This window comes from Meriones unguiculatus, chromosome 4 (genome assembly GCF_030254825.1).
Source record: "Meriones unguiculatus strain TT.TT164.6M chromosome 4, Bangor_MerUng_6.1, whole genome shotgun sequence".
NCBI lineage: Eukaryota > Metazoa > Chordata > Mammalia > Rodentia > Muridae > Meriones > Meriones unguiculatus.
This window is the reverse complement of record NC_083352.1, coordinates 87,712,836-87,736,085: the sequence shown is the minus strand read 5'-3', so window position 1 is coordinate 87,736,085 and position 23,250 is coordinate 87,712,836. Positions and strand designations below refer to the sequence as shown.

General features: G+C 43.5%; 1 protein-coding gene across 2 annotated transcripts; it reads left to right on the top strand.

The window, feature by feature from the left end:
* The first annotated feature begins 4,871 nt into the window (after positions 1–4,871).
* Denr (density regulated re-initiation and release factor) lies at positions 4,872–22,474 on the top strand. 2 transcript variants are annotated; one of them, XM_021652765.2, is made up of 8 exons: positions 4,872–5,015; positions 5,736–5,853; positions 11,852–11,871; positions 12,969–13,053; positions 16,766–16,849; positions 19,496–19,612; positions 21,886–22,025; positions 22,138–22,474. In XM_021652765.2, exons 2-8 carry the CDS (start codon positions 5,745–5,747, stop codon positions 22,180–22,182), a joined length of 600 nt encoding a protein of 199 aa, XP_021508440.1. In that variant the 5' UTR covers positions 4,872–5,015; positions 5,736–5,744; the 3' UTR covers positions 22,183–22,474. The 2 variants fall into 2 exon arrangements, with proteins under 2 accessions (XP_021508440.1, XP_021508442.1); XM_021652767.2 differs by having other exon boundaries at positions 4,910–5,063.
* Positions 22,475–23,250: the final 776 nt, after the last annotated feature.

Here is a 23,250-nt window from a genome sequence, read left to right as displayed (position 1 = left end):
GGCAGTAGATGGTAATTAACAGAGACCCACAACTGGAGAATGTGCAGAGAATAAGAGACCTCAGAATGCTCAGCCTCCCCTCAAGGCCCAGGGATCTATGTGTAAGAGGGGATGGAAAGATTTGCAAGGATTTGAGGTGCTGGTTAACTTCAAGGAGGTCTTCCAGACACAACAAGGAGAGATGCACATAAATGGATACTGTGTTAGCATGTACAAGATCTGCACAAACTCAAGCCAGACAAAATCCAGCATGGAGGAACAGAGATGGGCGCGCAGTCCCACCCCTGCCTAAGGAGCTGTTGGCGTTTAATTGCTTCTAGGATAGCAAAATCAGTTTTCTTCAATGGAGAGACCTGGTGTGTTGATCACACTTCAGGGCAGGTCTGAAGTCCAGGAGCTGGGCTTGGCATTTTGTCTTGTGATTTTGTTTTAAGAGAGAGAGAGAATACAAACATTGTGAGGAGCTGGGATAAGGGGAGTTCTTAATAAATATTATTAAAAACATCAACAAACAAGTAAATAAAAACAAACACACCAAAACAAAAACAAGGAAAACCAATGTGTGTGTGTGTGCATCCAACACAAAATATTCACATCCTTATAGACACAGGCCATCAGAAAGGCTGAGCTGAATGTCAGTATAAATGAGAAACTTTCTACCATCCACAGAGGATTAGACACAGCCCTTCCAAGTAAGACTCATTTGCATTGCATATCTGTTGGCATCAGTATTACCCAATTGTGAAACCCCAAAGACAGAGAAAGATGAAGGTGGCAAGGAAGAGAACACTAGGACCAGATCAGCCAGGATTTTGTTTTTTGTTTTTTTTTTCTTTTGAAACAGGGTCTCATTATATAGCCTTGGCTGTTCAGGAATTTGCTATGTAGATCAGTCTAGCCTTGAGCTCACAGAGAATCTCTTGGCTCTGCCTCCTAAATGCTGGGACTAAAGGCATGTGCCACCAGGAATTAGCATATGTGAGCAGGAAGATGCCTGTACCAGGCAGCCATTATTTTCATTAAAGTTTTACTTTTAAAGATTGATTTATTTATTATGTATGAGTGCTCTATCTGCATGTACACCTGCATGCCAGAAGCTGTGAGTCACCATGTGGTTTCTGGGAATTGAACTCGGGGACTCTGTAAGAGCAGACAGTGTTCTTAACTGCTGAGGGTTCTCTCCAGCCCTAAAAGGTTTGTTTTTAATCTTGTGTATGTATCTATGTGGAGGTGCCTGAGCACAGGAAAGGTGTCAGAGTTTTGTAAGTTGTGCTAGCACAGAGGTCCAGCCTTCCGAGAAGAGCAGCAAGCACTCATAAGCACTTGAGCCAATTCTCCAGCTCAGCCTTGAACTTCTGAGCCTCTTGCCTCCACCAACTGCTTGAGCTGCTGAACCTAGCTTATGGAAGGCTGGCAATTGAACCCCAGGACTTCCTGTCTGCTCAGCAAGGACTAACTAAGCTACATTCCCAGGCTCCTGAGTAGAAGGGCTGCCCTTGAGTAGAAGACCTCACAGCTCAGAGGAAGAGTCTTCCAATTGTTCAGAGGCACTTGCTGGACCTAAGAGCTCAGACTGTATGTTATGACAGAAAATGCAAGTTTAGCTAGGTGTGGTGCACACCTTTAATCCGAGCACTCTGGGAGGCAGAGGCAGGCAGATCTCCATGAGGCAAGCCTGGTCTGTAAAGTGAATTCAGGGCAGCCAGGGCTACACAGAGAACCCCTGCCTGAAAAAACCAAAAAGGAAGGAGGAGAAAGGAGGAGGAGGAAATGCAAGTTTGGGCTTCAATGCTAAGTGTCCAGCCAAAACCCCAAACCACCATGTAAGCCTGCAGAGCAAAAGATGTCTGAATTCTGAAAATCGGTTTCATGTGGGATGAAACTGTTGAAATGTTAAACAGAATGGGGAAGGTTACACGGGTTTGAGCTAGAGGCTAGATTCAGAGTGGGTGCGACTTCACAGAATCCCCAAGGAGAGGGATCCCCTAACAGCGAAGGGGTCAGGGGATAGGGGTGACGTGAGGGGACACACGACACAGCAGATGGCGCCAGATATGCTGCTTAGGGTGGACGAAAGTTGCTCCCACGGCTGCCTCCCATTGCCTGAACACCGAGCTAGAAACGGAAAGAACAGTCTACACAGCGCCCCCTTCTGGAAAAATCGGAGTAGGAAAACGTAGAAAAACTTGACAACGACCTTTTCAGGCTCCTTGACTGGGGAAGTACATCTAAGAGCCAAAGACTTAGATTGTTACTCGCACAATTATTTTGTGTACCATTAAAATGTTGCCAACTACACTGACCAATGCTGACAAGTCGTAGCTGAGCACTTTGATGTTTTAATAGGAAGATGCATGTTCGTGTGTGTGTGTGTAGGTGGAGGCAGCATTGAGTGTCATCTTAAGAAACTGTCCACTTCCTTTGAAACAAAGGCTCTTCTTTGGCCTAGACCTCACCAGCTAGGGTAGGCTGGCTGCCCAGTAAGCTCCAGGGATCTTCCTGTCTCCAGGTCCCCGGCACAAGGACTACAAACATCCGGCACCACATCTGGCTTGATAAACATTTATTTGTTTATTGTTTTTATATGATTGGGAGTGCCACAGCACACATGTGGAGGTCAGAGGACAACTTTGTGGAGTTGGTTCTCTCTTTCCGGCTTACTGTGGGTTCCAAGGACCAAACTCTCAGGTTGTTAGGCTTGTGTGGCAGTCCTCTGTCTGCTAAAGTCATCTCACTGGTCTCCAGCTCCATGCATGGCTTTGGACATGGATCCTGGAAATCTAATTCAGGTCTTCATGCTTACCAACGGGGCCACACCCCAGCCCTCCTGCATCTTGGAGTGTGCTTTTCTTTTCCTTCCTTCCTTCCTTCCTTCCTTCCTTCCTTCCTTCCTTTTTCTTTCTTCCTTCCTGTGTGTGTTTTAAACACAAGTCTTACTGTGTAGTCTTGGGTGACCTCAAACTCATAGCAATCCTCTTGCTTCAGCAGTCTGGATGCTGGTACTACAGACATATGCTACTTTTTTCTTTCTTTTTTTTTCTTTTTTTTTAAAGAGAGGGTTTCTCTGTGTACACCTGGCTGTCCTGGAATTCACTCTGTAGACCAGGCTGGCCTCAAACTTCGAGATCCACCTGGCTCCACCTCCTAAGTGCTGGGATTAAAGGTGTGCTCCACCATGCTCAGCAAAGTGTGCTATTTGCTGTGTGATTTTTTTTTCCAGTCTGTAGACTGAACCCAGAGCCTTGTTCATTCTAGGCGAATGCACCACAGCTGAGCTATAGGTCAACAGCTTTGAATTCTGAACTTGGACTTTACCATCTTGAATTAGGGACAGTCACACTACATGGGATTTTGGTGTGGTTTAAATCAGCTAAGATGCTTGTGACTGTTAACTTCTATTTACTTATTTTAATTTTATTTATGTGTATCGGCATTTTGTCTGCATTTATGTCTGTGTGCCATGAACATGCCTGGTATCCATGAAGGCCAGAGGACGACACTGGAGTTACAGAGATGATTCTAAGTTGCCATTTAGGAGGTGGAGATTAAAGCTGGGTCTTTTGGAAAAGCAGCCAGCGTTCTTAACTGCTCAGGCATCTTTCTAGTCCTATTTTAAATTAAATTAAATTAAATTAATTGAGACAGGGTCTTCCTAGGTAACCTTGGCTGGCTTGGAACTTACAAAGATCTGTCTGCCTCTGCCTCCTCCATGATAGGATTAAAATTTGCATCACCATGGGATGCTGACGTGCTTTTTTTTTTTGACAGAGTTTCTCTGTGTAGCCCTGGTGTCCTGGAACTCATTCTGTAGAGCAGGCTGGGCTGAAACTCAAAAACATGTCTGCCTCTGTCTCTCAAATGCTGGGATTAAAGGCCAGCCCCATTACTGTCCAGCTGGAATTATTTATTTATTTATTTATGAAAGTTATTAGAGGGGCTCGGGCCCAGCGGCATAGCACTTGTCTAGCATTCACAAAGCCCTGGGTTCAATTCCCAGTACCTAAAGAAAGTTCTGGGAGGGGCCCACGGTGGATGAATCTCTGGTGAAGACTGTGTTGGATAACTTCGTTCACACAAAGAAAGCTGTAAATAGAAACTTAAAGGGAGGGGAGCAACGGCTGTGAATGAAGCTGGCGTTGAAGGAGGTTGAATCCGGCAGGTGCGAACGAAGGTGATGCAAAACAAAAGAGCAGCTATCTACCAAGCCCTTTCTTTCCGAGCTCTGAAGTGTCCCGGTGTTACTCCCGTCTCACGGGAGGGACTGAGGCTGAGTATGCTGGTGAAGGGGTTTCCCCAAAGCGAAAACAAGGAAGCAAAAGTAAGGCAAGGGTGTGTGTGGTTAAAACCAGAAATCCAGAGATGTGATAGAAGCATTCCAGCATAGAACACGTATGAGGTGCGGTATGCACAAATGAGCCTATGGAAATAGTTGTCAGCCTGGTGAGATAAGCTTGAACAGCAATCGATACGATCTTTGCAAGAGTAATTCCAATTTAGGAAATAGTCATGAAATGAAACCCCCCGTCTCATCCAGCCACAGTCTCTCCGCAGAGGGATGACTTATCTATCAGGCCGCGGGCTGGTCGGGACTCTAGGATGTAGCCCAGACACTGGGGCAAGGCTGGCCACATCATTAATAGGGAGTCACCTATGACTCAAGCGCCTTTCTGCCAGTCCAGGCCACGCCCCACTACGCAGAAGAGCCGCACGCTCCTCTTCGCCAACAGGTAACGAGCGCCTCCCACTGGCCATCCGCATCTACGCAACTCAGCCCCATTTCCTCCCCTGCTCAGGGCAGGGCGGATGCTCCTCCCTCTTCGCCCCGCCCACCCAGGGCACTCCGGATTCTCGCGACATCTGCCTAGCGGCTGCCGGGATCTCGCGATAGAGACTGATTGTCTCGCGCGAGCGTGCCTAGCAGGCGGCTTTTGGGCAGCCGTGGCCAGGGAAGAGGAGTTGCATGTGTCGCTTCAGCTGGCGGGAGCGGAGGCGGCGGGGACTGTGCGGCCGGCTGGGTAACGAGCGCTCCCGCCTCTGAGGCTTCTGAGGAGCTGGTAGAGCGCGTAAGGGCAGCCGAGGCACTGCCTAAAGGAAGGGGGCCGGGCCGAGCGTCTCCACGCCCGCCCACATGGGGGCCTCTTGTGGCGGCCCCGGAACCTCCCCTTAGCCTCAGCCCTCCAATGGGCTACTTGCCCTTTTCCTGCTCCTTCTGTCCCGATTTTATCTCCCAAGGCCTTGGCACTTACATCCTCGTCCCTGGCTCCGTCTCTCTCCCTTGGTATTTTGCTGTCGCCCCACGTTGCATTCTGGTCACCTCGAGTGACTCGCCCCCGTCCTCCCGAGATGTCTGTAGCCTTTACTGCAATTTGCATCCCTCCCGTATCAACCTCAGACCTGCCCTGCCTCTGTTGAAGTCACACACCCCAACTATTACCTCCCCCCCCCCCGCGCTTTCTCTTTTGCCCTGGTATCCCTTTTGCCCTCGGTCCAACTCTTAGCCTTCATGGCCCATGTATTCTTGCTTCCCTGTAAGTCTGTGGAGCAGGTAGATAAGCCTACAGTTGCTCGTTTTGTGAATCTAATGAGACTTGTGTTTTTTTTTTAAATAGAACTGAAACAGCTTTGGGGTTCAGGGATATGGAAATAGTTGTCAGAGTGGAAGCCAAGCCTGCACGCCAATGCTGCTTTTTGGGGTGGAGTTACCAGACAGTGAAGCTGTGTTGTTTTGTTTCCAGGTTTGTGAGATGGCTACTGACATTTCTGAGTCCAGTGGTGCTGCTGATTGCAAAGGCGATCCGAGGAACGGTGCCAAGTTAGATACGGACTACCCTCTTCGAGTTCTTTATTGTGGAGGCAAGTGTTAGAAGGGAAAAGCAATGTCTCGTGCTCACTGTCTTTACACCTAATGTTGGTGGTTCGCGTTTGGTCCCCCAACTGTCTGTGTGGTTTGGTGGATTCTTAATAGAAGAGGGGGTTCCTAGTAAGGACAGGTTAACAGATATTCCTTCTTTTCTGAGTCATTTGGGTCTTGCTTCCTTGCCTGGAGGAGTTTACAGTCCAGTTGGAATAGAGTTTTGTGAGTAGATTATCGCAGCCCGATGTGAACTGCGCTGTTACGGAGAGCTTCTTGAGAGATAGGGAGTCTTAATGAGAGTGAAGTATGGAAGAAGTGAGAAAGGGCATCCTAAAGGAAGTGAGGTGTTAGGAGGAGGAGGCAGGGCCTGGAGATGTTGCTTAGTGGCAGAGCACTTGTCTAGAAAATTCAGAGCCTCTGGGTTCAGTCCCTGTCCTGGGGTGAGGAGGTGTTCTGGGGGGGAGTTTGATGTCTAACTAGAATCTTGAGCAATTTTATTTATTTATTATTACGTTTTAATTTTATTTGTCCATGTGTGCACTTGTGCCACAATCCATTTGTGGATGTCAAGGACCATTTGTGGACCTTAGTTCTGTCTACCATGTGGATCCTGAGGATTGAACTCTGGCCCACAGGCGTGTTATCAGGTGCTTTAAACCCTTGAGCAATTTTGAATTCTTTTTTAGTTTTTCAAGACAGGGTTTCTCTGTGTAGCCTTGGCTGTCATGGAACTCACTCTGTAGACCAGGGTGGTCTTGAACTCTCAAGAGATAGGCCTGCCTCAGCCTCCCAAGTGGTGGGATTAAGAGCTTTTGCCACCACTGTGTGCCTGGCTTGAATTCTTAAAGTACATGGAGGGTGTTGGTTAAAAGTAGAGAAGATGAGGTCAGAGTGATATGTAGTGGAACAGACTTGGGCAAGTCTAGTTTGAATAATATGGTTAGGTTTTATGTGTGTATTTGTGTGTGGACGTATATGCACGTGATGCCAGAGGTTAGCGTTAGATGGCTACCTTGATCATACTCCACCATGTTTTTGAGAAAGGGTCTCTCACTGAATCTGGTGCTCACTAATGAGCTACACTGGCTGGCTAACAAGCACTATGGGCTTTTGGCCTTTTCAGTGTTGGGACTTAGCTTCTGTGCCTCGGTGCTGGCTTTTACATGGACGCTGAGGTTGCTGGGGGATCCTGACTCAACTTCAAGACAGGATTTCTCTGTGTAGCCTTGGCTGTCCTGGAGTGCTGGGATTATAGGTGTGCATCACCGTGCCCAGGTGACTCAACTCTTGGCTTATGTGGCAAGTACTTTAATGAATAAGACTAAGGCATCTTCCAGCTCCAGACTTTTTCTTCAGACAGGATCTCTATGTAGCCCTGGCTGTCCTGAACTCACTCTGTAGACCAGGCTGGCCTCAAACACAGAGATCCACTTGCTTCTGCTTCTTGAGTGCTGGGATCAAAGTTGTGCACCACCACTGCTTGGCTCTGCCTATACTTTTTAATAAAATATGGTTGGAGTTTAGTGAGAAACAGGCTTTTTTTTTTTCTCTCTCTTTTGCACACCACCCCCAGTCACCAAGGAAAGCTTGGGACAGGTTCTCTCCAGTCATCATTCACTTGTTCTTTTTATTGTTATTGTTGTTATTGGTTATTTTTGAGACAGAGACTCACTTTGTAGCCTTGGCTAGCTTGGAATTTGAAGATCTGCTCAGAGTGTGGTGATTTAAAGGTATATGCTACCATGCCTAGCTGCGGCTACTTTTTTCAATGGGTTTGTGTATGTGCCTGAGTGTGTGTATGTGCACCACATGTGTGCAGGAACTCATGGAGATTAGAAGAGGGCATTGGATCTCTTGGAACTGGAGTGACAGGTGGACTAAGCTACCATATGAGTGCTAGGAATCAAACTTGGGTCTTTGTAAGAACAGTAAGGTCTCTTAAGCACTGACCATCTCTCTAGCCCCCACCCTTTGTTCTTTTAAACAAGCTTGATTAAGCTTATTGTGTGTTTATTAACTATGTGGTAGCTGTAGTCAAATCCTGGATCCTATGCATAAAGATTCCCGTCTGAGTTTTTACAAGATAGTCTGTAAGTTTTTGATAAGGAGATTTTAATGAATGCAGTCTCTTTCCAGAGAGTCAAGTAGCTGTGGGTCTTTGTAGTTATCAGAGGTGGCCTTGGGCAAGTTGATCAGGTGGTTGTGTAGTCCCTGACTGAAGGATAGTGGTCATCATTAATACTGGCCACTGGTTCCAGCTCTTTGGACACAGGAGCCAAGACACAGCTGCCGTTGTCCTTTATGATGGAGATTAGATAAACCAGTACAAAGCTACAGCAGCCTGTCATCTTATATGAGCTGTGCAGTTCTTGTACCTAGGTAACCTCTGCACAGGGATGGTGGAAAGCTTGGCCAAAATGACAGTTCCTTGGATGGCAATGGCTACTTCCTTGGAGCTTTTAACCTCCAGACCAGGGTGACTGTAGTGGTCTCCAGTGGTAATAAATGCCTTGAATCTGTTGGGCCTTTGTGATGGCTCAGCAGGTAGAGGCACTTGCTATGAACCCTTACAACCTGAGTTGGAACCCTTGGTCCCACATTGTGGAAGTAATAAACCTACCCTGAAAGCAGGCCATGGTATATGTACCTATGTACACACATAATAAGCTAATGAAGATCAAGCAGGGCATGGTGGCTCAGGCCTGTATTTCCAGCACTTGGGAGATGGAGAGGGGAAGGTTTGCAAGATTGAGGCCAGCTTGGGCTACAGAGTAAGACCCTATCTTTAAAAAACACATGGAGCACACCTTTAATCCCAGGAGGCAGAGGTAGGCACATCTCTTGAGTTTGAGGCCTTGCTTGTGTTTTTTAATTTTTTTTTTTTTTTTTTTAATGGGTATAGATGGGTGTTTTGCCTATGTGTCTGTCTGTGCAGCACTTGCATGTCTGGTGCTCACAGAGGCCAGAAAAGGACATTGGACCCTTTAGAACTGGAGTTAACAGGTGGTTCTGGGACTCGAAACCCTACCCCTTGGAAAAGAAGTGCTCTTACCCATTGAGCTATTTCTTTAGCCCCTGGATTTACTTTATTTCTGTTTATGTATATATATTCGTGAGAGGTGTCTACAGCTTGTTGTATGTGCTTTTAACCACTTTCCAGTCCATTTGTGTCACCTTTAAAAAAAAAAAAGGTATTTTTGTTTTTGTTTTTGAGACAGGGTTTGCTGTGTCACCTTGTCTGGTCAAGAACTCATAATGTATGCTGGGCTGGCCTCTGCTTCCTACCTGCTGGGATTAAAGGTGTGAATCACCACTCTCTACTAAATTAAAATTAAAAAAAAAAAAAAAAAGGCTCGAATCCCAGGCTGTCCTTGAGTTTGCTGTGTAGATGAGGATGACCTTGAACTTCTGATCATCCTAACACTGAGTGCTGCTTCTGGCTGTGTGCCACCATGCCTAGTTTATGGAGTGTTAGGAATTGAGCCCAGGGTTTCCAGAAAAAATAATAAACTGATCTACAATGCTAGACTGTATGTCACTTCTAAGTTGGCTTTTGAAAGGGAGACACTATTCATTCTGTCCCACTGATGAGCAGTTCCTAACCTTTTGTTGCTGTTGTTTATTTTGATATTATTTTGTGTATGTAAAAGAGTAGAGCTCAGGATTCCAGTAATTGAACTCAGGTAATCAGGCTTAGACGGATTGAAAGTGTCTTTAACTGCCAAATCATTGTGTTCCCAGTCCCTAGCCTTTTTAAAATAAGTGTACTTTTAAAAATTTCTCTCCCTAATTATGGGAAGGAGTGCTTTTAATTCTTGGAGTTTGAGATCTACATGTGTGACACTTGACAGTAGCGGGCTCACTTGTAAGGAGCTTGCTGCCAAGCCTGATGGCCTGAGTTTAGTCCTTGGAACCACATGGTAGAAGGAGAGAATCACTTAGGGAATAGAAAACACTGAGTTTAAAAATAGTGATACAATTGTGAATTAGGAGTCAAGGAAGGGAACGGTCTCTGTGAAGAGTGAAGTAAGGAGGTGACAAGGAAATGGGCTCTACTAAGCCTTAGTAAGTATTAAATGATGGCTTCCTGGGAAACAGCATTTTTTGTTGATTGTCTGTGTGAGTCAACGATAAGATGTATTTTCTGTGGCCCGAGGCTTAGTAAACCAGGTCTGTAGGGCAGAGGCTATCAAAAGATGTACTTATAGTCCAACTGTAGCATGTGATGTTAGGCTTCATTAGCCAACTGGGTAGGAAGGTGCAATGGCATTCTTTTCCCCCTTGACATGGTTTCTCTTTGTAGTAGCTCCGGCTGTCTTAGTCATGCTTTGTAGATCAGGCTAGCCTTGAACTCACAGAGATCCTCCTGCCTCTGCCTTCTGACTGCTGGGATTAAAGGTGTGTGCCATTACCACCTGTGTGCAGTGGCATTCTGAATAGGGCCCATGTCACAATGAATCTGTGACGACAGTATACTTGCCTAAGGTATTGCACTAGATTATGAAAAGGTTGTAAAATAGCAAGGCTCTGTTTGTTCTCTGGGAGTAACAACTGGTTGTTAGTGTTTGGTGGGAGAGGGGCATACAGGTGTAATTGGTAGCAGAGGGAGACAGATACACATCTGGGACAGTCACAATGGTGGTGTGGAAAGGGAGAGAGAGGGTCTTTGAGTTGTAGAGTCAGGAGAGACTGTAGAGGTGAACACAGGAATTTGGAGGGAAGGTAGTGTTCAAGCAGGCACTGAAGGGCAGATATGCTAGGCCAAAGAGCAGGAAGAGAGGTAGGAAAGGACGAGGAATGTAAGTTTGCAATACCTGCAAAGCTACAACATTTGGATCTTCAGAGTAGGAGCGGGAAATTGAAGGACAGTGGTGTCTGGGATCAGAGTGTCAGGATTTATTCTTAGCTGTTGTATACATCACTGAAGGTTTTGAACAAAGAAGCTGTCTTCTCACATAGCTTCACGTCTGGCAGCAGGGTAAAAAGCTGGAGGAAGCAAATGTAGTGACTAGCCTATAGTAAGATTTAGTCAGAATTTAGCAGGGGTTTAGAAGAGTCGAGATACGGTGCTAAGCATTTGTAGTCCCAGCTGCTCAGGAGACTGAGGAAGGATCAGTGGAGACCAGGAATTCCAGCCTAGCCTGGGCAGCAGTGTTGTGTAGCCCTGTCTCTGTCTGTTTTTATTTTTGAAGTCTGTGTTTTGCCACAGTTGTGAGTGCCCACAGAGGCCAGAAGAGGGTGTCAGATCTGGAGCTAGAGTTACAGATGGTGTGAGCCACTGATGGAGGAGCTGGGACCTTACATTTTTGCAAGAGCAGCAGGTGTGCTAAAGTGCTGCACCACCTCTCCACCCCTGGAGAAAGGCAAGTTAGAGGAAACTGCTCTCATCTCTCAGCTGGAGATTTAGCAGGGATTCAGAGAACAGCTTCAATTTATTTAGAAAACATGTTTTGGGTTTCTGCTCTGTGTCATTGTATTTTACTCAGAGACATGAGTAAGATGTAATTGTCTTGAGGAAGCTCTCATCTTAACTAAAAACAAACACAGATAAGTTATTAAATGCTAAAGGTTTTCTATTACATTAACTGACAGTTGTCTTTAGATCAAAATGTCAGAATACTGTCGTTTGAAATAATCATGTATCTTTTATCTCGGAAACCTCTGCAGAGCAGTATTTGAAAGGTGAGTGGTACAAGGTGGTGCACGCTTGTACTCTCAGCACTGGAGAGGCTGCAGTAGGAAGGCCGTGGAGTCTAAAGCTAGCATGTGCTTCCTGACTGATACTCCATATTCTTGGAAGGTTGCGAGAGGGAAAACCCTCAAGTAGAATATTTGATTGAAATGTAGGAGAGGTGATAACACATATGTGTCTTTTAAAAAGAACAAAATGAAACACTAGAAGGAAAAAAGTATTCTGTCAGATAAAAAGTAGTTTTGAGTCTCGTGTTTTCATGGTTTTAATATTTCACATTTTTTTTTTCCTCTCCATTTCTCTAGTCTGTTCATTACCAACAGAGGTAAGTTCTACTTATTGGGTTTTTTGTTCTCTTCTGTGTGTGAGATCATTCTTGACTTTAGAGTTATTAATCTAAGAGCTGCTGTCTTTCATTTCCTATCATTTGATAGTGTTTCAACCTTCTGTAGACAATTTTGGATCAGAATACTTAGTTGTGTGTGTGTGTGCGTGTGCGTGCATACGTATGCGTGCATACATGTATGCGTGCCTTTTCTTAAAAGTTTATGTGTATTTTTATTTAATGTGCATGTGCCTACAAGAGTTATTTCCATCATGTGTAAACAGTGCTCTCAGGTCAAAGAATGCAGTGGATCCACTAGAATTGGCATTACAGATGGTTGAGGGCCGACGGGTAGGTGCTAGGATCTGAACACAGGTTCTCTGCGAGATCTGTAAATACTCTTTAACTGCTGAGCATCTTTCCAGCCCCACCTGTACATCTTTTTTGTACTTGGCTGTATGTTTTAGATTTTTGTATGGAATTGATGAGTAGTCAGATGGGAGCAAAAGTAACCTGAGAGCCAAGATTTGCATGCCTAAGCAGAGGAAGAATGAGGAGTGGAAATTGTGTAGAAGACTTTCCTTCCCTCAAGCTCTGTGGGCAAGTCAGGAAAATAATGAGGGCCTTTTGTGGCCAAAGCAAGAAACTTTTTTTTTGTGACTCCCCTCTCCCCTTCCCTCCTGTTTCTCAGACTAGATGGCCTCACTGTATGGTTTATGACCTTGACCTCACAGTCCTCCAGCCTGATCCTCTTGATTGTCATGCTTACAGGCATATGCTTCTGCACCTGGCTGTTACTCTTTCTAATGACCCAGCTGCTCTGAGGAGGTCCTGATCTGGGTTTTCATTTCCTACATGATAATTCCTACTTGAATTATTCCTGAGCATGCGTCAGGCGACGCTGAGCATAGTGACTGTAATTCCAGCACTCTGGAAGCTGAAGGATTTAGATTTAGAGGCCTCCCTGGCTACATAGTGAAACAGAGAGTATGTAGTTTATCCATTAGTTGTGTAGGGAGTATGGATGGTTTTTAATGCAATTGTATTGATTGAAATGCATGATTTCTCACATAATTGTTCTTTTCCTTCCCTTCTAGTACTGTGAATATATGCCTGATGTTGCTAAATGTAGACAGTGGTTAGAGAAGAATTTTCCAAATGAGTTTGCAAAACTGACTGTAGGTATGAACTTTTTCCTTTTTTGAACATAGGTGTTTTTTTTTTTTATTAAAATTGTATTAATGAAACAGATACATGGTGGGGCATTTTAAACATAAAACGTTTAGCTGGACCTGGAGGTGGAGGCCTGCTGCTCCAGTTGTGTGGTGGGCTGAGGTTGGAGGGTGATGTCAAGGCCAGGGCAGCTTAAGAGACCCTGTCTCTTAAAGTAAAAGAGAGTTGTGGATGTAACTTAGTGGTGAGGTGCCTACTTATCACGTGCAGAGTCCTGGTTCAGTGTGTGTGTGTGTGTGTGTGTGTGTGTGTGTGTGTGTATGTGAAAGTCCTTTTACAAGATATTATGAAGTTCACCAATCTGGGTTAACTTTTTTCTTTGAGACAGGGTTTGTCTGTGTAGCCTTGGGTGTCCTGGACTTGCTTTGTAGACCAGGCTGGCCTGGAACTCACAGAGCTCTGTCTGCCTCTGCCTCCCTGAGGGCAAGGATTATAGGTGTGTGCCACTATGCCGGCTAATCTTGGTTAACTTTAAACTAACGAGAGAAAATAGATCTTTGTATCAGTTGATAAAAGAGTGAATGATTTAGGGGATATATCTATTATCTATATATTTGTTTACAATTTTTTGTTTGTTTTTTGAGAAGGGGTATTACTATGTATCCTTAGCTGGCATTGAACTCACAGATCTACCTCCCTCTGTTTTTGGAATGTTGGGATTAAGTCATACTCTACCACAATTGGCTATATTCACATTTATTAAAAGCATACATATGCTGTATGCTGTTAGGATCTGAAGACAAAGCAGTGGGAACGAATTCTTGAAGGGGAGACAAATCAAGTATCATACAGATACTGGTAAGCAGAAAGGGGGAAAAATGATAATTGCTTCAGGCTGCCAGGATGGCTCATGGGTAATGGTGCTTGCTACATAAACCTGGGCACCTGAGTTTCCCTGGAACACGTAAAGATGGAAGGAGAGAACCAACTCCATACAGTTGTCTTCTAACCTATTTATTTAGACTTATTTAGGGAAGTTGGGCAGAGAGTACAGGCCTATAATCTCAAGTGACTGAAATAAGGAGATGACACCTGACATCAGGGCAAATTCATGGCCAGCCTGGGTAATGATCAGTTCAAAGATCCTTGTCTCAGTGATGACAATGGCAATAACTTGGCTGAGAATGGCAACAGTGGCTAAAAACTGGTGGTAAGAACTGGTCTGTTTTAAAGAGAATGTTGAATGTGAGGAAGATGAAGAGGAGCATGTAGGGCTTAGGTTCAGGCATCTCAGTGGGGTTGGAGGTGCTGGGCTGTCACAGACCGGAGGAACAGATCCCTTAGTGCCTTTGATAGCTGTTCCTAAGGTTGGTTAAAGTAAAGGTAGTAGCAGAACAAGGAAAAGTCTAGGCCTAAAACAGGCAGAATCCACTCCAGTACATCCCGTGTTGCCCTTATCTTTGCTGTTCAGTTTTCATATTTCCATAAGAGAAAAAAACCCTTTTCCTTGGTAAGGTCTTTGACAATGATAGCTACTTACATAGTCATTCTTTGTTGGACAAGGACACTTAAGGCTGGTCTTATAATTACCCTCTGCAGTTTTAGTCTTCAACATCTGGACCTTTGAAGGATACATAACCAGACTCTACCACTTACTGAGATACTTTAGAGTTCAATTTCAAGTGTAGTGTAGCCATTTGCTTTCTGGATACTACTAATATTCAGCTAGTGTGGGATGCTTCACTTATGAGGTTGCTCAGAGATGAAATTTAAAAAACATTTAGTGGGGTGTGTGTGTGTCTGTCTTTGTAGGTCAGAAGACAACTTGTGGGAGCTGAGCTCTTCCCAATGTGGGTTCCAGGGAACAAATTCATGTTGTAAAGCTTTGAAGCAAGTGCCTTATCCACTGAGCTGTCTGGACAGCCCTGTTTCATTTTGTTCTGAGACAGTTCTCTTGTAGTCCAGGCTACCTTCAAACTTGTTACAAAACTAAAGATGTCCTTGAACTTTTTTTTTGTTTTTGATTTGGGTTTTAATTAGCAGTTTATTATTAGAGTTTATTGGGAAAGACAGAAGGAAACACAAATGTAGCAGACACAGGAAAAAAAAACCTCAGCAAAGCAGAGTGGGGACTTTTCCCACTTTTAAAGCTTCTGGAGCATTTTCTTCCCCTCATTGAGGGTTGGTCAGTTTGAAGAAAACAAGGATACTTGGGTGGCCCAGAACTGTTGGCTTGTCCTGAGCAGGCCTTGAATTTGTTGAACCAGTCCATCAGCAGCAGGGGATGAAGCCTATAAAGCCTTTTTTAAGTTTTCAGGCGATTGTCTCAAGTCTGGAGGATGAGGAGGAAGGAAACTGGCCATCTTGGATATTTCTACCTTTATTACCCAGCGATGGCCTCTCTTTCCTGTCTGTTTGTCTACCACAGAGTCTGCCCAACTCCTAATATCCCCCCCATACACACCAGAGGTCACTCTAATTGTTCTTAGGGGACTTGGGGTCAGGATGATGGGGCAGCAGTCAAGAGTGCCTCATAGGGCAGTCTGTCTAAGGGGCTACAGTAAAACTTAACCAGTGGCAATGGCTTAGAGCATAAGACAGCCTTATAGTCATGGTATGTATTTTTGGAGCTTGTCATAGGAGTGAGTTAGCATCTGTAGCATAAAATGTGAGGCTGTTAGTAAGTAAGCTGTAATTCCAGCTTAGAGTGTAGTTGAAAAAATAGCTAGGACAGGTTTACCCTTATCAGAGGAAGAGATCAGGTAAGAAAACCACCTGAGTAATTCTTGGAAGGCTCTGTCATAGGTATCAGTGAGACTGATGACTTCTCTGCCACCTTTGTCAACCATAAGAGATACACTATTGGGGAGGCCCTCTGTCAGGTTTAAGAGTTCAAGGAGTAAGTGGTCATGATGGTGCACACCTTTAATCCTAGCTCTTGGAAAACAGAAGCTGGTGGAGCCCTGAGTTTGAGGCCATCCTTGGTCTACATTTGTGAATTACAGGACAGCCAGGGCTACAGAGAGTATAACCTTGTGTCAGAGACCATAACAAACAAACTGTATATTATAAACCAGTTTAGGCTTTTAAGTCGGCCATTGAGTTTCTTTTATTTTAACCTCATTGGGAACATTAAGATACAAGGTTAATGAGGAAAGATTTTTGACATGTTTAATGTAAGTATTGTTTAATAAGATGAGGCATAATTTTGTAGCTGGCTGGACTGTCTAGCAGAAACATTAGAATCCTGTAGAAGGAAGGCCTATTGTCAGTGTCTTACCAGTAAGAGATGCCTCTGTTAGTGGTTCTCAAAAAAAAAAAAAAATCTAACACAAGTCCCCCAAAATGATACAGTCTAAGGGTTTTGATCAGGTTACTTTTTCCACCAGTTAAATAATTAAAAAAAAGTAGGAAAAAGCTGGTAGCAGTAGAGAAATCTCAAGCACTATAGACAACCAGCAGTTGTAGAATAGCATTTATTGGGGGTGAGGAAACACGTCAGCAGACACACTCGGAAAGCAAAAAAATCTTGGCCTTGCATTGCTGATACTCTGCCTTTACCTCAGTGCTGGAACTAAAGTGGGGGTAGGACCCAGGGCTCTGCATTCAGGCCAGTGCTCTTCAGCCCTAGCCACATCTTCAGCGGGTGATTGATTCCTTTTTTTTTTTAATATTAATATAAAATGATATTCATGCTCTTGCATTTCATTTTTATATCCAGAAAATTCACCCAAACAAGAAGCTGGAATTAGTGAAGGCCAAGGACCTGTAGGGGAAGAGGAGGAGAAGAAAAAACAGAAGAGAGGTAAGGCCTAAGCCCAGGTTTGATTTCTACAAACACCTTTCCTTTATAGAAGACAGGTGGGTTGATGAGGGCTCCAACGTGAAGAATTTCTGCCTGTTAGCATGAGCTAGGTGTGGTGGTTCATGCTTGTATTTTAGAGACTTAAGGCCAGAGGACTGCTGGGAATTCAAGGCCAGCCTCAGCTACATAATGAAACTCTGTCTCAAAAAGAGCAAAAACTAACTGGTGATGGTGGCACACACTTTCTATCCCAGCACTTAGGAGGCAGATGTAGATGGGTGTCTGTGAGTTCCAGGACAGCCAGAAATATGTAGAGAAATATTGTCTCAAAAGGAAAAATTAAAACTTACTCAGAATGTATGTGAGTTTACCCTGTGTGCATTTAAAATGCAACTAGCCTGCTAAAGATTCCTTTCTGTTGAAGGAACTTCCTTTCTGTTACTTACAACTAGGTTTCTCTTCTCTAAAACAGATGATTTATGCTGTGGCACCCATCCCCTGCCCATCTCTTCATTACTTTGTGACTAAAATCAGCTTATAATTTTTTAAGATTTATTTTTATTTTATATGTATGGGTGTTTTGCCCATGGAAGATATGACAGTAGGAGTCAGATCTCTGGAAATGGAGTTACAGGTGGTTGTTAGCAGTCATGTGAGTTCCAGTAGCCAAACCTGGGTCATCTTTAAAAACAGCAAGTGTGCTTAACTGCCAAGCCATTTTCCCAGCCCCAAATTTTAAATATTTTAAAGATTTTGCCTTTCCCTGTTTCCCCTTCTCTTCCTCCCCACCCCCAACCTCCTCCAGTGCTAAGCATTGAACCTTAAAAAAAAAAAAAAAAAGAACTCTGCCAAGAGTTTTTTGCTATTTTCTCCTTACTTTTCTCACGTGTGTGTGTATTCATTTGTTTTGTTTATTTTGGTTTTTTGAGACAGCTTCTCTGTGTAGCCCTGTCTGTCCTGGAATTCTGTAGACCAGGCTGGCCTCAAATTCCCAGAGATCTGCCTGCCTCTGCCTCCCAGAGTGCTGGGATTACAGGCAGTGAGTGCCGCTAAGCCCTGCTTCTCATCTGTTTTTAGACAGAGGTCTTTACTAAAATTGACTCACCTTCCTCCCCACATCTGTCTCTTAACTGTTCACTCCATTCTGTCTAAACCTGGCTTTTACCTTCCTGAAACTGTTGTGGTAGCAGTCACAAAGTGTCTTGGTATTTGCTAAGTGGAAAAACGCATGAGCCTTTCTGAAGTGTGAATTTCTCTGCTTTGCCTGTGTGTGTAGACTTCTCTTCTTCTTTATGTCTATTAAAAGTAACTTCCCAGACCCTGTCCTACATCCTCTTACCTTCTCGTTCTGTTTATTCTCTTAGGATGTTTCTGTCATACCTCTAACTTGTGCTATACTATATACCTATAATTCCTAAGTCTATTCCTCTGTACCTGGCCCATGTCTGGCTGGAAATGTGTTTGGTCCCCACAGATACCACAAATGAAGCATTTCCAAAATTAAATTGACTGAGTGAGTCCTTTCATTTCTCCCATTTTGGCAGAGATAGCACAGTAGTCCTGTCATCTGAGCTGGAAACCTGAAAGCTGTGTTGGACTCTGCTCCCTTTAAATAGTCCTAAAATCTGTTCTTTCTCTTCTTGCTCTGTACTCTAGCGGCTGTTACTGGTGCTGCATTTGGTTTATACGTTGATTAGTGTTTGCTGGGGTTTGCAAGAACCGCATATGCCTGTCTTTCCACCTTACTCTTCATAGAGCCTAGCTTTCTCCCTAGAGTTGACATGGTCCTCAAAACCTTGAATCCTTTCTTCATTCTCTCTTTTCAATGACTTTGCTTTGCCCAGTGTAGTCACGCCCAAGTTTTGCTCCAGTTCCTTACTGACTTGTAACTAAGCCTTCTCCAATAAGACAGCATGCTTCCTCAATAATGTCTTGACTGAATGTCTGTGTGTCTTGCACCTGTCCGGTCATTTGTCATCACACAAACACTCCCCTGCTCCTTAACACTCACTTTAGAGGGTACTTCCTTTCAGAAACATTTTCTTTCTTTCTTTCTTTTTTTTTTTTTGTATTTATTTATTGGTGGCTCACACTTTTAATCCCAGTGCTCAGGAGGCAGATGGATCTCTGAGTTTCAGGATAGCCTGGACTACACAGAGAAAGCCTTTTGCAAAAAACCAAAACAATATATATTTATTGTGTATGGTGTGCACATGTGTGTCAGTGAGAGGAAACAGTTTTTCTTTGTATCACATGGATTCTGGAATCGAACTCAAGTCGTCAGGCTTGACAGCAGGCACCTTTACTGGATGACACATCCACAGGCCACTAAGACTTGGTCGTACTAAGTAGCCTGGGCTGACCTTGAAATGAGTGCTGCTACTGTAGGCCTGTGCCGCCATGTCTGCTTTAACCCCCCCCCCCCCACTCACTTTAATAGATTGTGAGTCTGGAGGATAGGAACTGCCCTTTTTATCTGCACCCTCAGTTCTTAGTGCAGTACCAGGCACATAGTAGGTACTAATTGATAAGTGTTTATTGGGTGATTTTGTATTTAGAACAGAAACTTAAAAATAAAAGACTCGGTATTGTGTAGTGTTTTATAACTGTGAAGAAGAAAACAATTGATGTGCATTCTTTCTTAAGGTGGAAGAGGTCAAATAAAGCAGAAGAAGAAGACAGTTCCACAGAAGGTCACGATAGCCAAAATCCCCAGAGCAAAGAAAAAATACGTAACAAGAGTGTGTGGCCTTGCAACTTTTGGTGAGTTGAGGTTTTAGTTTGTTTACAGTCCTGAAAGTCTGTCTGTATCATGAAACCCGTGTTTTTGCTGTCTACTTGATTTTGTGGTGTTGGGGGAGCAGCATCCCCAGCAGCCATGTATCTGTTTATGCCAAGAAGGTACTAACAGAGGTTTTACCTTTCTTTCTGGTTTCATTTGTTTTGCTTTTATTTATTTTACATATATGGGCGTTTCACCTACATGCATTGTCTGCCGAACAAGCAGACAGTGCTCTTAACCACTGAGCTATCTCTCCAGCTCCCCTCCCTTTTTTTTTAAGACAGGTCTTGCTCTGTAGCCCAGGCTAGCCTGGAATGTTGGGCGGTTCAGGCAGTCCATCCACCTTATTTTCTAGTTGTTGCATGTGCTATGTTCAGCACAGGGTTCTTTTTTTGTTTGTTTTCTTTTGTCTTTGTTGTTGTTCTTACTTTGTTTTCCATAAAGGCAGGGTTACCAGGTGTGGTGGTACACCCCTTTAAATCTCTCACTTGGGAGGCAGAAGCAAGCATATGCCAGTCTGGTCTACATAGGGAGGTCTAGACTAGCCAGGGCTACATAATGAAACCTTGCCTCAAAAAAAGAAAAGAGTGAGTGGAGCTCTTATCTCTCAGGCTGACTCTGCTAGTAGTGAAGGATGACCTTGAGTTTTTGATCCTTCTTCCACCTTGATGAGTACTGGTTTATAGGAGTGTATCACCCTGCCTAGTTTATGTGGTCCACTGCTGGAGATAGAAGTGAGGGCCTCACAAATACTAGGCAAGGACTCCTTACTCAGTAAATCTGTAGCCCTAGGTTTTTCATTTCTAACTGTAGCTTTTGAATTAACATTTAAAGTCTTTTGTAGAAGACACTAGTACATCCCCCATCACCACCACCTTCTTTCTAGTATTTTGCTTGGTTTTGCTGTTTCTGGTGTTGTTGTTGCTCTGGTTGTTTTTGTTTTGTTTTGAGACAAGGTTTCCCTGTGCAGCTCTGGTTATCCTGGACTTGCTCTGTAGTCCATTCCGGCCTTGAACTAAGAGATCCGCTTGCCTCTGCCTCCCAATTGCTGGGACTAAAGGTGTGCGGCACCATTCCCAGCAGTTTTTGTTTACAAGATACTATTTACCTGGGAGCCCCAGTGGAAGCAGAGGCAGGCACATCTCTGTGAGTTCAAGGCCAGCCTGGTCTGCAGAGCAAGTCCATCAAGATAGAGAAACCCTGTCTTGAAAAACAAAAAACAAACAAACAAAAAAGGTGCTATCTTGCTATGATGCTTTGGCTGCTTAGCCTCCTAAGTATCTGGGATTGCAGTAATCTTTGGGGATTACTGCTTGGATATTTGTACAGAATGCAGGTAGGATTTAACACTGCCCAGGAGTTGTTCCTGTGTTTCCAACAGTTTTTGAGAGAGGTTTGAAAAAATAGCCCATCTCAGGGAATGACAGTAGAGGTAAGGGAAGGTGGGTAATGGCACAAAGTTTTGTTCAAAGCCCTTTATAGAGGGTAACTGAATAGTAGAGGCTGTGGTAAAATGTAAACCAAGGTCTCTGTGTGTGACAATAAAAGTTGTACAGATTGATAAATACATCACTAACCTGCCTTTTAAATACCAAGATTTAACCTGTTGAAGTGGCACATACCTATAATCCCTCCACTTGGGAAAGATTAGAAATAAAAATTCAATTCAGCTGGGCTCTGTAGCAATTCTGTGTTTATTCAACAAGCAAAAAATAAAGACTTGTGTATAAAGGTTTGGTCCTGTTTTCAGTTTTTCTATTGTAAGTAGCTAAAACATGAATGAATGTGATGCTTGTAAGTAATGTGTTCCTGGATTCTGTTTTTTTGTTTTTGTTTTGTTTTGAAATAGGGTCTTTCTATGTGGGCCTGGCTGCCCTGGAACTCACTATATAGACCAGGTTGGCCTGTAGCTCAGAGATCCTTCTGCCTCTGCGTCATGAGTGTTGGGATTAAAGCTGTATGTTGCCATGCCCAGCTATTTTGGTCTTACTGTGTGATGGAGCAATATGAAGAATGCTGTTGTATGTACTGTTGCTATGTGACCTTGAAAATACGTGTTAAGAGCTCTGCCTATGGTAGTTTTAGTTACTCTTCTGAGATTAAAAAAAAAAATCATTAATACCAACTGTTAAATGGTTTTAAAATGTAGATGAAATTTCAAAATGAATTGGCTTTGTTTTACAATTTCAATTATGTTCTTGCCCTTTCTTTTTCTAAACAAAACAAACAAAACAAAACAAAAAAAATGAAACAGAAATTGATCTCAAAGAAGCACAAAGATTTTTTGCTCAAAAATTCTCCTGCGGTGCCTCAGTAACAGGAGAGGATGAGATCATCATTCAGGGAGACTTCACAGATGACATAATTGATGTCATTCAGGAAAAGTGGCCAGAGGTAAGTGCACGGGGTGTATGCACCCATAAAAGCAAGTTTTAAAAGCAAGTAACTTCCTTTCTTTTTAATTTTTGCCACAGTTCATGAAGTTCTTTTATCTGTTTTCTTCCAGGTGGATGATGACAGCATCGAAGACCTTGGAGAAGTGAAGAAGTGATTCTGAGGTTGTGTGCTTCCGAGCTGACCTGAGAGTTGACACGGCCAACAGAGGAGAGGCCTTTCAGAAATATATACATATGTACATATGTGTATATATATATCCTACAGTAAAGCTGTAGACTCCTCATCCTTGGCGTTCTCACTGTTCTGTACAAGGCTGCTTGGTTTGTTTGTTTGTTTGTTTGTTTGTTTTTATTGCCAAAGTCTGAAGAAACGAGAGAGAGAGAGAGACTGTCATGCTTATGCATGAATCTGAATTTAGTCAAATAAAACATTTTGGTTATTTGGTACTGATTTTTTTTTTCCTCTTTTTAACTTTTTATTTTAGAAAAACACTGTATACTCTCCTCCCATTCGGTGCTATCAATGGGACCCAGGGCCTTGTGTGTGCTGGGGAAACACTGCTAATGAGCTAGACTCTTGACACCAAAACCTTTTTGTGGGAAGTGTTTCTGTTTGTTATCTTATTGGCAGAAAGCTGAGCAACTTTTCAAAAGAATTTGAACCTAATGGAGTTTTGGTTGGATTAGTTCATTAACAAAGGTCACTTGTGATGTAGCAACACAGGGTGGGTAGGTTTGCTCAAGCCATTCTGCACATTACTTGCTAAAGTGCATTAAAAGCTTTAGAAGCCTGTGCACTGACCCAGTAAGCCACTTCAACACTGTCCTATGCTAAGGACAAGTCCTCTGTACAACTCACGGGTGAGGGTGCCAATCACAATGTTACTGATGATGTTAGAGTTTAAGAATAATACAGAATAGTTAAAGAAATGATACAGCCTGTGGTTGGATACTGTATATTTGAAAATGACTTTTTCAAGAATATTAGGAACCTGCTTGGTGATGTTGAGTAGGGTCAGACCACAAATTTGATTTAGACATTCTTTCTTTTTTTTTTTTTTTTTTAAGATTTATTTATTTATTATTTATACAGCATTTGGCCTGCATATATGCCAGAAGAGGACACCAGATCTCACTGCAGATGGTTATGAGCCACCATGTGGTTGCTGGGAATTGAACTCAGGACCTTTGGAAGAACAGCCAGTGCTCTTAACCTCTGAGCC